Source organism: Eleutherodactylus coqui, chromosome 2 (assembly GCF_035609145.1).
Source record: "Eleutherodactylus coqui strain aEleCoq1 chromosome 2, aEleCoq1.hap1, whole genome shotgun sequence".
Classification (NCBI taxonomy): Eukaryota; Metazoa; Chordata; class Amphibia; order Anura; family Eleutherodactylidae; genus Eleutherodactylus; species Eleutherodactylus coqui.
In genome coordinates this window covers 41966424-41979978 of record NC_089838.1, presented here as the reverse complement: position 1 = coordinate 41979978, position 13555 = coordinate 41966424, and the positions used below count along the sequence as shown (strand labels likewise).

Here is a 13555-nt window from a genome sequence, read left to right as displayed (position 1 = left end):
CGCATGATGGATGCGCATCCGCAAATCGCGTGACCAGGCCGAAAAATTGCCCCAAAAAACTGCTCCTAGCCGCGTTTCATTAGAAATGGGCCGGAGCTGTCCAGCGCATTGAATTCAATGGTGCCGGCAATACAGACGGCTCCATTGAAAGCAATGCGCTGCGGCCGATCTCACGATGAATTTTCGGGAAGGGCTTAAAAATATAAGCCCTTCCCGGAAATTCATCCAGAAATGTGTAAAAATAAAAAATATATATATACTCACCTGGTCCCGGCAGACGGAGTTCAGCCGCGGCCTCCGGCAGTTCTCCTGAACTGCTCTGAGTAGTATTCAGCAGCCGGGGCTTTAAAATCCCCGCCTGCTGAATGAGCTGCCTCTGATTGGTCACAGCCTCACCAATCAGAGGCAGCTCTCACTCACACCCATTCATGAATTCATGAATGGGTGAGTGAGTGCTGCCTCTGATTGGCTCAGCGCAGGGACCAATCAGGGGCAGCTCTCAGCTGTCATTCATGAATGGCTGAAGTGCTAATAAAAGAGTTTTGCAATCTATATTAAGTCTTTTTAGGAGTTGGTAGATGTGCACAGATTACCTATCATAATGATCATGTGGAGCTTTAACCAGTATTGTTTGAACACTTTTAAAAATTGTTTTTAAGTACATGTGTGTTTATATATTCATATCTGTTTAGTAAAATGTGTCACAGTAATCCATTTTTTGCCTATATTTCTATTGGTGTGCTATTCTTTCTTGCCTGATATTATAGTTCTAAGTGTGTTGTCTTACAACACCCCATTTATTGGATTTCTTTGTTAAATATTTAAGTCGTGCCAGTTTTTTTTCATTGTTATTGTTGTATATAACTGTACAATATTATAATATGGGGAAGTGGGATAAAGGCATATTTAAAGGTATCTGTGAGTTGTTCTTAAATTGTAAAACCTTAATATAAATAATAATATGTAAATGATAATAACCTTAAGGCCTCTTTCACATGAGCACAGTCCCCGCAATATATAGCTATGAGCAAAGATCATGGCTGTATAGCTCTGAAGATCGCGTTAACAGGTTAATTCCTGCTACTTGAAGTAGCCCATTCACATGATCTGTGGTGCAAGGTGCATGCTTTCCAGCTTCCATAGGAGTCTATGGTAAGGATGAAGCAAAGATAGGACAAGTTCTATCTTTGCATGCACCACGAAGTTAGAGGCGGGCATAGCACTTGCATGTCCTATCTTTGTGACATGAGAGTATTTACTGCGGCTACAATTCCTGCATGTGAATGCTTCTATAGGAAACAATTATTTCCTATAGAAACGCTTTCTGTGCGATCCTGTCCAGTGTGAAAACAGCGCTCGTGTAAAAGAGGCCTAATAGAAATACTTTGATTAAAAACAACTTACTTAGCATTTATAAAAATACAACCTGTTTGCACATTTTAGAAAAAATATTTTTTATGGATAGCAATTGCTAGAATCATGGAGACATTTAAATTATGTAATTTACATCAATTTAAAAACATGTATCAATTTATAAATTAGGCATCTTATCACTGGCTGGAATCAGAAATACAAATCACAGAATTACAAATATCTTTCTAATAGTAATGGAAATTTCTTTGTTTATTGTATACCCAAGTTTTTCAATATTTAGCAGATAAAGTAGAAAATTATTTGTATGCATATGTATACTGCAATGTGTGAAGAGTGGGGGTAGGCATTTTGTTTTATTATATTCGTTGTTTTTATTATCATATGCTCAAAAAGAAGACTGTCTATTGTTTGCATATTATAGCTGGTTTACTATAGTTTTTCTAATCTAATGGGCCATCAAGAAATGTAATATACATTAAACGTCTAATAGATTGGCAAAGTTTTATATGTATTGCAGCTACAAATATTTATAATCTTTCCATCTTATTTATTTTATTAAAGAACTATGAGGGTTGTTTCTAATTTAAAAAAATTATGAGCTGGTATCTATTAGGAATCAACCCCCCAACAGTCTTAACACGTTTTCAAATCCGAAATCCGTTTTTCTATATTGAACTGCTTTGATGCTATAAAGGATATTATAAGTAAAATTATATTGCAAGTGTTGTTCCTTTTTATTTAGTTTCCTAAACTAAATTCTCATCAAAAACTATACTATTTCTTAATTTTTAAAAACTGCTTTTAAAAATTTGCTAATTTTATGTTGTAAGTTTTGCACTTTATTATACTATTCTTTAAGCTAAATCCTCACATAATCTAGGGGGAGTCAACCTTGAGCTGGATACTTGAACTGTGCGGGGATTGAACTCACAACCTTCTGGTCATGACAGGAGCTGAACATTCTGCACTACACGATTAATTAATGTTATTTATTTTAAAGACTTTGCATATATTTCTTGGTTTATTACAATATAATTTAATTTTAGCCAAAAAAGAGTAATTTTGGAAATATTTCTGAAACATTCTAAAAAATAAAACTATTTGAACCCTTGTTTGATATTCTTTAGTACGTCTTAGCTTACCGCAAGAGAGAAATTCAGATTTTTGAATGTTAATTTCTTTAAAAATCCACTTTGAAGTTAATGTTTGATTGCATCATTTTTTGTATTGAATGCTATATCACTATATCATCTGACACTATTTCTATATTTGAACACATCTTTTATCATGGAATACTGCATGATGCTCTGACAAACCATCTGTGGAACAAAGCTCAATGGCAGAGCAAATCTAGGGCAAACTGAAGAAAATATGTACTGTAGAAATTGAGTTCTATCAGCATTCCAAGAAGAACCAGAGTAGCTACATGTAATATTAATATCACATCTGCATTTGTGCTTTAAGGGTCTTTAATGTGGGCAGATGATCATGAACAAATATTTACCAGAACATTCGTTCACCCAATCATCTATCCCCAAACTCATGACAAATGGGCAAGCACTCATTTGTTGGGTGATCACATCTTTTTATGCAATATCAAAAATCATTTGCTGTTGGCATCGCATCACCATGTGCAAATAGTGATGTGCTGCTGACAACAATGGTGCTGCATGTCCCCAAATGAGTGCATTAATATTTGTTTGGCCACATATGGTAGTGCTTATCACTCCATGTATATGAGTCCTGATGGATTTGTAAAAATATTGACTGGGTTTGCTCCTGGCAGAAAATCTGTCAATATAAAAACACCCTTTTTATTGTTAGAAATAGTCGATATCATTATTTTGGCAGAGTATAAATATGATATAGTGCAGTCAGAAATTTTACATGTAAAGTGCACTTATTTGGTCTTTTTTATAAATATATATTTCCTCTCTTTATATTTAGTAAGTGGATGGCCTTTGCTCTGATTGATATCAGAACTGTGCTTTGTGGATTATAGACATTGTCCAAGATGCAAAACGAAGGCTTATTATTTATTGACTTTTATGGGAGTTACAAAAACAGCATAGTGAAGCCCTCTGTGCTGTTTTTACGCAATCCCAACCACCCCCTGGCCATCTGATACAGCCCGGCTGAGGGTGGTAGAGGACGGAAAAGGAGAGATGCATGGGTCCCAGAGGTGAGGTTGCACTTATGTGATGTATGGTAGTATTAATAAGTGAAAGAAGTTTGGTTATGGGCTTTGGACAAGCCCTTTACAGCACTATTTATCTCCCTCTTATTCAGTCAGCATTTCATACAGTATTTAAGAGGCACCAATGTGGAAGCTGTGTTCCATAGCCTCTTTATTGCCTAAAACTTGATGTTTTACACTAGAAAGATTTTTGAAGTTCCTCAACATTTGTAAGCATTGGGTAGTGGAAGGAGATCTACTAGTTGCTAGAGTCTGATACATATATTATTAAGTTCTTTATACTGATATTGTATGTAAAACAAAGTATATAGTTATGATTTAACTATTTTAAAGATCATTTCTCTTAAGTCATGTCTACACCATAAATATGTTAGTAAATTTGACATTTCATTTGAGATTGTTCTTAAAATAGCAGTTCATGAGAATGTATAAGTAATATATAACACATATGTAAACATGAATACATTGTTTAATACATACCATGAATGGACAGTGCACGACAAGGGCAGGTTCTAATAACACCAAAATGATTAGTCATGTAGAGGACCTTCAGGCCCTCTATTAGGCATAACAAATATGCCATTATTAGCCGTGAAATAAATACTAGAGTGATTGTCAAAACTAATCTATCATAAGTAATCTATTCATAATGATTAATGCATAAAAAATCTGTGGTAAGCAACTACATTATTTTGAATACTGATGTATCCAAACTTACCTTGCCTTGAATTTCTTCAAAGACTTGGCTTGACAGAGAATTGGAATGGGTTGGTAAGTTTTCAAAAGGCAACTTTTGTAATGGATAAATAAAGATACTTATGACTTTTAGATACTATATGGATGCTGTCACATGTTTATAGATTGTAGATTATTCTGAAGTGACCTGAAGTGACAAGAATATAAGAAATGTGTGTCAATAAAATACTCCTATAAGATATTTTAAGATTTGTTGGTTGTTTCATTAATCTAGAACAGAATGTGTTGCAGTTAAATAATGTATACATTTTATATTGATCCTGAACACCAAAAAATTGCAAACATTAGTTAATCTTTGATATTTATATTAGTATTTAAGTTCACTGAAGAACAATGAACTCATAAACAATAAATAAGAAAATACAATCTATACATCATTAAGATTGTATTCAAATAACTTCCAATTCCTGTACAAAACACAAAAAAAATGCGAGAATTAAAAATTTTTTAACAGAAGACAATAAATGTATTTAGTTATGCCATACACCAGATGCACCATTAAAGCAATGTATATCTGAAAAACGTCACAGAAGGAGCATGTTTATCCAATGTTACCAGCCCAACATTTTACTGTACAGATAGTGGATGTTATAGAATTTTTCTCCAATACCTAGATCTTGACTAATGTGGATGACTTATTTATTAGAAAAAATACCTTCCTCTTCTGTGAATTTAAGCAATGCTTTATTTAAGGAAACATTTTCAAAGAAAGAGCATGTTGGTCCATTTCTTATTTATACAAATAACACTGAATTTGGTCCTCAGCTATATTATCTCATCGAAGCATGGCACATTTGTTGGGAGAATTGCTCAGGATTTTGAACTGGATATAGGTGACATTAATTCCAGGATGTTGCATATTGTCTCTAGAGATGAGAAGGAATATTTCCAGGTTAATCTGCAGAATGGAATCTTGTTTGTTAAGGAGACAATAGACAGAGAAGTGCTGTGTCCAAATATACCATGTTGCATTATTGCTCTGCAGGTTATTGTAGATAAGCCTGTGCAGATATATCATATAGATGTTGAAATAGAGGATATAAATAACAGTAGTCCAGTATTCTTTTTTTTAGAGAATTCAAATTAGAGCTCAAACCTGCAAAAACCTCTAAAAGAAGCTGTAGATCCAGATATTGGCATAAATTCTATTGTGAACTATGAGCTCAGTGCAATTGATTATTTTGCATTGGATTTTCAAAAATATATGAATCAGATCAGACCATTGGAACTTTTGCTAAAGAAAACTTTAGATAGAGAAAAGCAGTCTGTTCACAATCTGACACTTACAGTTAATGATGGAGGCAAACCAAGACTAAGTGGCACAACTGCAACATCAGTCAGTTTTGAAGATGTGAGTGATAATGCTCCATCTTTTAATCAACCGTTACCATTGTAGTGTGGCTGAAAATGTTTCTCAAGGAAATTATATTTTAAAGTTAAATGCTACAGATTTGGATCAAGAGAAGAATGGGGATGTAATTTATGAATTTAACAACATGAATATAAAGGGACTCGGGAGTAAATATTGTTTTCAGTCTGGACAAATGGAGAAAGGGATATTGGAGTGAAAGGAAAAGCTGACTTTGAGCAAGCAAATATGTATGAAATACAGATGGATGCTATTGATAATGGAGATCATCCAAAGGTTGGACACTAGATAAAGTTTTAGTAACAGTTTTAATTGCCAATGATAATCCTCCTGAGATTTTACTGACACCTGTGTCAGTTCCTGTTCCAAAAGATTCACTACGGGGAACAACAGTTGCGATTATTAATGTTCATGATAAAGATTCAGAATTAAATGGAAAAGAAAGTTATGAAACTGAACAAATACCATTTAACATAAGTCTAGCTTTTATTGGTGTTTTGACTTGACTGTTAATGGGCCCCTGGATAGGAAAATGGAAGATTAATATGAAGTTATTACTTTAAGGATCTTGGAGGATCTGGGAAATCACCTTTTGTAATTTCTCAACAAACTGGTAAAGTCAATTTAAAGCACTCTTTTACAGAAACAGACAATGAAGAGTACAGATTACAAGTAGTGGCACAGGATCACAGAGAGCTAGTCATGACTACAACAACACAGATTACCATCTCAAATGTGAAATCAGGAGATTATATCCCATATTAAAAACCATTTTTAAAGATTGTTTATAATTCTCTAGATCTTTATTTCTTAACCTAAGGTACGTGTTACCAAAGGGGCTTACCATGTCTCTAGGGGTTGTTCACATTGTGTTCATGCTGTACGTTTAACTGGCAACACAGTATATTGATGTGATCTGCTTGAGCACGGGTTACTTGGCTTAGGAACCTAGAAAAACATTGCTCTAAATGACCCATTCCTTCAAAGCGATTGTATGGTTTAGAGAATCAATATATAATTAGGGAATTCTGAGTTAATAAAGAGGGGTTCTAATCCATGGTTTTCTAACCGAAGATCAGGGGGCTGTAAGGAGTGCCTATCTGGAGAACCTACCACATACAGACATACAATTTATTATGATGGACAACATGTAATATACTGTATAATTTTCCCTGTGTGTTGATACTTCAGAGAAATTTAAAACAGTGCTACAGATGTAACAGTGCTAAACCAAGCATAGCATAACCATTTTAATGCAAACTGAGTATGAGAATGCTATACAAATATTGTAGGCATACTCTGTTAATGGTGTAGCTTGCCACACGTGTCCAGGTTAATGCTACTGTATCTGTAGCTTCACCTGCAGATAGGAGCTGATTGCTAAGGGTTGTAGCAACAAAAATCACAGCTTATTTTTAATGGATCCCTCTTTCATAAAAAGGATGGCCAAAGTGAGCTACCTCTTTAATTGAAATTAACATGAATTAAAGCATCCCTCCAACTCCAGTAAAAATTTCAATATACATGCAGAATATTTAGTAAGCATATCTGGTGCCCTAATTTTCTAAATTGCTCCCATAGTTTGTCTAACTCCCAGGCCCCTCTTCATGTATGTAAAATAGATGTCAGATTCTCAGACTACCATATGCACAGTATGCTATGGTAGTCTGAGATAGCCCACATGCTTTTGGGGGCAAGGAACCTGTAGGGGAAGGTAAGAAGATAGACACAGTGCTTATGTCATAAGTTCAGATCCATACTCTTGACTTCTAGATTCGCTGTTGATGAACATATTGTAAATACTTCAATGGACTTTGCTAGTTTTTCTGTTACTATAGTCTTTGATTTCTTCATTTTTGCACTGTTCAGTAACCTTTTTAATAAGGGTCTTTAAGTCTTATTGGCACATTGAAGACTTTTGTGATTTTTGAGCCTATCACCAAATCTTGAAGTGAAAGAAAAATAATATATTAGTAAGATATAAGGAATGTAAAATATACCTTAAAAACCCTTTTCTAGACCAGAAGTGATCTTCTCAAAGAGGTAGTCTGTCAAAAAAATTTCACTGCATCTTAAAAATTGTAAAACTATAGAGATATTTTGATAAATTAAGACTTTTTAATTATTTGTAATGGTCACAGAATTATTCAACTAAAGAGATAAATGTTACTGGTAAAGTTACAACTACATTTCTTAATGTGAATCTTTTACCTGATATGGTAAGATTTTCAAACTAGCCTGAAAAGAAAAAAGAAACTCATCCTTTTAAAGACTGGCAGGATTATTTTGTGAAATTTAATGTAAAATTTCAATTGATCTTTTTGACAACTTAAGATGCAGTCACACAGGCTCATTTCTATGCTCAAACATTCCTCCAAATATTCATTTGCCCAAAAATTGGGCCATATAAAGGGACCAATGCTCGTTCAGCAGCTAATTGTACAGTTTGAGTGAGCATTTTTATGTTAAGTATGTGAACCTGCACATGTACTGCCAGCCTATGGGAAAGAATGATTGTATTAGTGATTGCTCTTCCCATGAGTCAATTCTTCATCTGTGCAAAAGAAAATGAACCAAGCACTGAGCAACATGCATATTGGCCAAAACCAGTTCGATTAGGCCTAGAATTTGGCTCAAGGACCTTTAGATCTGTTTTTTTTTACTTGGGGATGGATGGAGGGTCACATTTAATTTCTTCCCTTGTTATCTGAAAAAGCAAAAATAGAAACTATACAAAATAAATAAATAAAAATGTATATTATTATTTAGTATTATTGTAATCTTCAAGGGAAACTAAGTAAAATTAATTATCAGAAAATCAGAACTATCTTTGGTAGACCATTATTTGTAATCTTTATAATAAAAATATGTAAAACAATCTATAATTTTATGTTTTATTTTGCATTATGCTTTTAGTTTAAAAATTAAAATGCTGTAAAATATTCTGTAATATATACATTTAAACTACATTTTTAACTTGAAATAATGAAAGAGTAAATAAATTACTGTATAAGCAAGAAAAAAAACACAAATACCTCACATGCAAACTAGAAACTGAGCACTAGATGGCACTACACACTAGCTAATAACAGGAAGGAAAGAGGAACTGCATTGCTCCGTCATTAAATGAAATTCTTGCTGCACGGATTCCGGCCATGACAGATTTTTTTCTAATTTCTTCATTCTTCTACTAGCGTGCGTGCCTTTGTTATTGGGGAATCATCACCTTAATCATCACTGGTTTTAGGAAATGCTTTATCAGAGACAAAATTATCAAATAAGGAGTGGATTGGTCCATTTCATTTTGTTACAAATGTATTGGGATGTGGTCCTGAGTCAGCTGCATTACATGATACCGGAGGAATCTAAGCATGGCACCTTTGTGGGAAGAATTGCCCAGGATCTTGGACTGGATATAGGTGAGATTAATTCCAGAATGTTACATATTGTCTCTAGAGATGAGAAGGAATATTTTCAGGTTAATCTGCAGAATGGAATCTTGTTTGTTAAGGAGACAATAGACAGAGAAGTGCAGTGTCCAAATACACCCTTCTGTATTATTCCTCTGCAGGTTATTGTAGATAAGCCTGTGCAGATGTATCGTGTAGATGTAGAAATAGAAGATATAAATGACAATAGTCCATTGTTCTCCTCCAGTGTCACTAATCTTCTCATATCAGAAATGAAACATGCAGGCTCTCGTTTCCCATTGAAGGTAGCTGCTGATCCAGATCTTGGAACAAATTCTATAACAAACTATGAGCTCAGTGCAAGTGATTATTTTACATTGGATTTCCAAAAATATATAAACCAAATCAAATCATTAGAGCTTGTGTTGAAAAATAGTCTAGACAGAGAGAAGCAGCCTGTTCACAATCTGACACTTACAGCTTATGATGGAGGCAAACCAAGACTGAGTGGCACTACACATATTATTGTTAATGTGGAAGATTTTAATGACAATGCACCTGTGTTTGATCAGCCATTCTACCAATGCAGTGTTAATGAAAATGCTGATGAAGGAACTTTAGTGTTCAAGTTAAATGCCACTGATCTGGATGAAGGAAGAAATGGAAAAATACTATATGGATTTAGCAATATGGTGTCATGGGAAGCAAAGGAATCATTCATTTTAGACAAAAACACAGGTCAAATAAGAGTGAAAGGCAAACTGGATTTTGAAACAGTTAATATGTATGAAATTCATGTTGAAGCTATTGATGATGGATTAGAAGTTCAACATGTTGGACATTGCAAAGTTCTAGTGAATGTTGTAGACATCAATGACAACCCACCTGAGATGTTGGTGACATCATTATCAGTTCCTGTACCTGAAAATTCTCCTCAGGGGACAACAGTAGCCATCATCAGTGTCCATGATAAAGATTCAGGATCAAATGGAAAAGTCCATTGCTACATTTCTGAGCCTTCACCATTTAAAGTAAATCCAGCTTTTATGAATGATTTTTCTTTGACTGTGAATGAACCCTTAGATAGAGAGTTGAAAGATGAATATGAAGTTACAATTACTGCGAAAGATGAAGGTTCTCCATCCCTATCTACCTCAAAAACTCTGAAGATTGATATAAGTGATGCCAATGACAATGCCCCAAGATTTATCCAGTCAATAGATACAATATTCATTAAGGAGAACAACCCACCAGGGTCCCATATTTATACAACATCCGCCTCTGACCCGGATATTGGGCAAAATTCTTTCATAACTTACTCACTCAAGGAGCGCACAATTGATGGGATCCCTATTTCTTCATACATTTCTATTAATCCAGAGAATGGAAAAGTCTTTGCTTTAGTGTCATTCGACCATGAACAGATTGCATATTTCCAATGTCACATAAAAGCCACTGATGCTGGCCTACGAGCACTCAGCTCTAACCTTACCCTAAATATATTCATAGAAGATATTAATGATAATGCTCCTACATTCACTCCACTTCATTCTGCATTAACAATTAAAGCTTCAAGGTCAGCAGAACCCGGACACCTGATAACTAAAGTAAAGGCCGTAGATCTGGATTCTGGATACAATGCTTGGACATTTTATAAGTTAAAGGATCTTGGAGGATCTGGAAAATCACCATTTACCATTGCACATCAAACGGGAGAAATTACTTTAAAGCGGTCATTCACAGACTCAGATAATGATGAGTACATATTGAATGTTGTAGCTCAAGATCACGGTGAACCAGCCATGATGGCAGAGGCACAAATTATCATATATGTGGTGGAGTATGGCGAAGAATTAAAGTTTGATAATCAAGAGATCAAGAGGAATGGTTATGAGTTTTCTGATGCAAATATTTACTTGGTTGTTGCAATCTGCGTCATATCAAGTATTTTTCTGATCACTCTAATTGTGTTCAGTGTTTTAAGATGGCAAAAATACAGAGATGAAGTCAATGAACTGAAAGAAAATTACAAAATCTGCTCCAACACTGGAGGGAGCTGGATGTATTCCCAACACACTCAGTATCAAATAAGTTCCAATTCACTGCGACCAAAAAGTGACTTGATTGTGTTCACTCCAAATAACTCCCAGACACCAGGGACTGAAGAGCAGGTCAATCCTCAAGGGATCATATTAAACTCTGCCTATAAGGTAAGAATAATAATGTGTAACATTTTCTGGCTTTTCTTAAAGAAGTTTCTTGGTGCCTTTCATACTCATTTATGTAAAAAAAAATTTATGTTTTTAAAATCCTTTATGACTGAAAACATACAGAGTAGATCCTCATGTGCACTACTGTCATGCTTTCTGTGCATAAACTAAGTCATTATTTGGTGACAGTTACATTTTGAGGATTTAGAACCTGATGGACCAATTAAGTTTATGGTTTTGTCAATTCTCCAGTTTATTTTGGAAGCAAGAGCTTTTTAACTTTTACATTTTATTAGCTGGGTGGCATGAGATTGTATTTTTATATTCTGAGAAATGGGAATCCTTAACATGATTCAATGTTAACATATTAAGATATGTCCATTGTTAGAGTTAACAACGGACATATCTGTAGGTTACGACTATTTTACTAATAAAATAATAAAAAACTTGACAGAAACCAAGACAGTCCCACTCAACGAGAATGTGAAGAGAGCTTAAACCAACCTAAAGTAATATTTACAGAGGCAGTCAATAAGGTTACTATCAAGTTACATTATAGTTTAAGGCCTCACACAGTTCTCAGTGATTCTGTACTGCGGAACCATAGAGACTCCATGTGTATTGTATAGAGCTTCCGTAAGACACCATATTGTGGAGGTATACTCCATTGGAGGCAGTGAATCTCTGGGAAAATTCATCAAAATTAGTCTCTTGCTATATTATTGTATCACTTTTTTTTTAATAAAAAAAGAGGCATTATGTTTGCACAGGCCTTCCCAATCCTTTACTACTAAGGCTTTACCAGCAAGAAACAATGATGACTGGGTATCACCAGTTGTTAACGTCCATTGCAAAGATAAAAATGTCTTTCAATTTTTCTTCCAATTCCCTGAGTTTATGATTATATTAAAAGAAGCAGGAAAGGAGCCAATTATTTTACTGAAGTACTGAGCACAAGTCTGGACACTGTGTATGATAGATTTAATTTTTGCAACTTTTCTAAAGTATTTGATATGGTTCCTGACCTAATTATTGAACAAAGTAAGATCCGTTTGTACTTTCAGCTACATTTTTGGACAGAGAGGGGATGTTCATTTTCAGAAAAATGACAAATATATTTTCCTGTCAATTTACATACACACACACAAAAAGACTCATGATGTTTGAACATATTCTAAGAACAATAGAGGCAGCTGTGTGCCGCACATTTTATAATTTAATCTTTTCCCTATTGAGTTCTGTACTTACTCAGATGGCCACATTTTTTTTTTATTTTTGCCTTTTCACACATAAGTAAGGATTTAATTTATTGTAAATTTTATTATAAATCAAATAGACAAACAGAAGCAGTTTTGCATTTTTATTTAAGCTCTTTACTGATCACTATGTATAAATTCTATGCTGCATTGTATACTTATGGGGATGCCAAATACGTCTTGATGTTCTTTACTGTGTTGCGGTTTATTTAACAAATTGTATAAAATATACATTTATTGAAATATTTTTTACACTATTACCGTATATTTTATTAATTTTAACTTTACCAAAAAAAGCAAATTTAAATTTTTATAATTTCTTTTTTTACTGTACACATAATACAGTATATTCGCATTTCTATGTGCTAGTAGACTCTGCCTACCAAGAAGAATACTGTTAATGTTTTTAGACAGAGAAAATTCTATCATAGACAGCACTGCATCCTGTTGCTCGTCGTCTGTGTTTCTGCCATGGACAAGGTCCCAAGTTTGAGACCAAGCAATGATAAAGTCAGTTGTAATTTAAGTAGACCATAAGCACTGGACTGTTCACAATATTTGTCTGCCTTCCCTACCACTGCCTGACATGCTGTGTCTATAAAAAACACCCATTCTTTGTGTTAGCATTTGTAACTGGGTGTTACTAATTTCCTTTTAAAAAGCTTTTTTCCCTACAGACTTTCAGTTTCCCATCATGGCTGACAGTATTACACGGTGTAGCGACAGAACCTCTTTACAGTGGCAATTATATTGTCTATTTGTCATACAGCCTTAACTACACAGAGGCTTTATGTGAAATACAAGGATTTGCTATATCAGACTGGTCAGGAGGGGTGACAACTCCTCTATCTATTGACTCACAGATGCCATTGTATCTGATTGAATACATTTTCTTACTTTTTCTTCTCCATGCGGCCCAGAATACCAAGACTTCACCTGACGACCACAGAGTTTGTTGCTAAGATTTCTTTGGCCCCTCACTA

The 13555-nt window shown here is 34.5% G+C and overlaps 2 protein-coding genes across 2 annotated transcripts in view; both read left to right on the top strand.

The window, feature by feature from the left end:
* LOC136609964 (protocadherin alpha-13-like) overlaps window positions 1-5895 on the top strand; it is a 34344-nt gene extending 28449 nt beyond the window's left edge. Inside the window, exons 5-6 of the mRNA XM_066589241.1 lie at window positions 5415-5678; window positions 5764-5895. Coding sequence (XP_066445338.1) covers window positions 5415-5678; window positions 5764-5895 — 396 coding nt within the window. The remainder of the gene's footprint in view (window positions 1-5414; window positions 5679-5763) is intronic.
* Window positions 5896-5924: 29 nt separating this feature from the next.
* On the top strand, window positions 5925-11595 carry LOC136609963 (protocadherin alpha-6-like). The gene is made up of 5 exons (XM_066589240.1): window positions 5925-5972; window positions 6261-6431; window positions 7838-7915; window positions 8944-11316; window positions 11506-11595. Exons 1-5 carry the CDS (start codon window positions 5925-5927, stop codon window positions 11593-11595), a joined length of 2760 nt encoding a protein of 919 aa, XP_066445337.1.
* Window positions 11596-13555: the final 1960 nt, after the last annotated feature.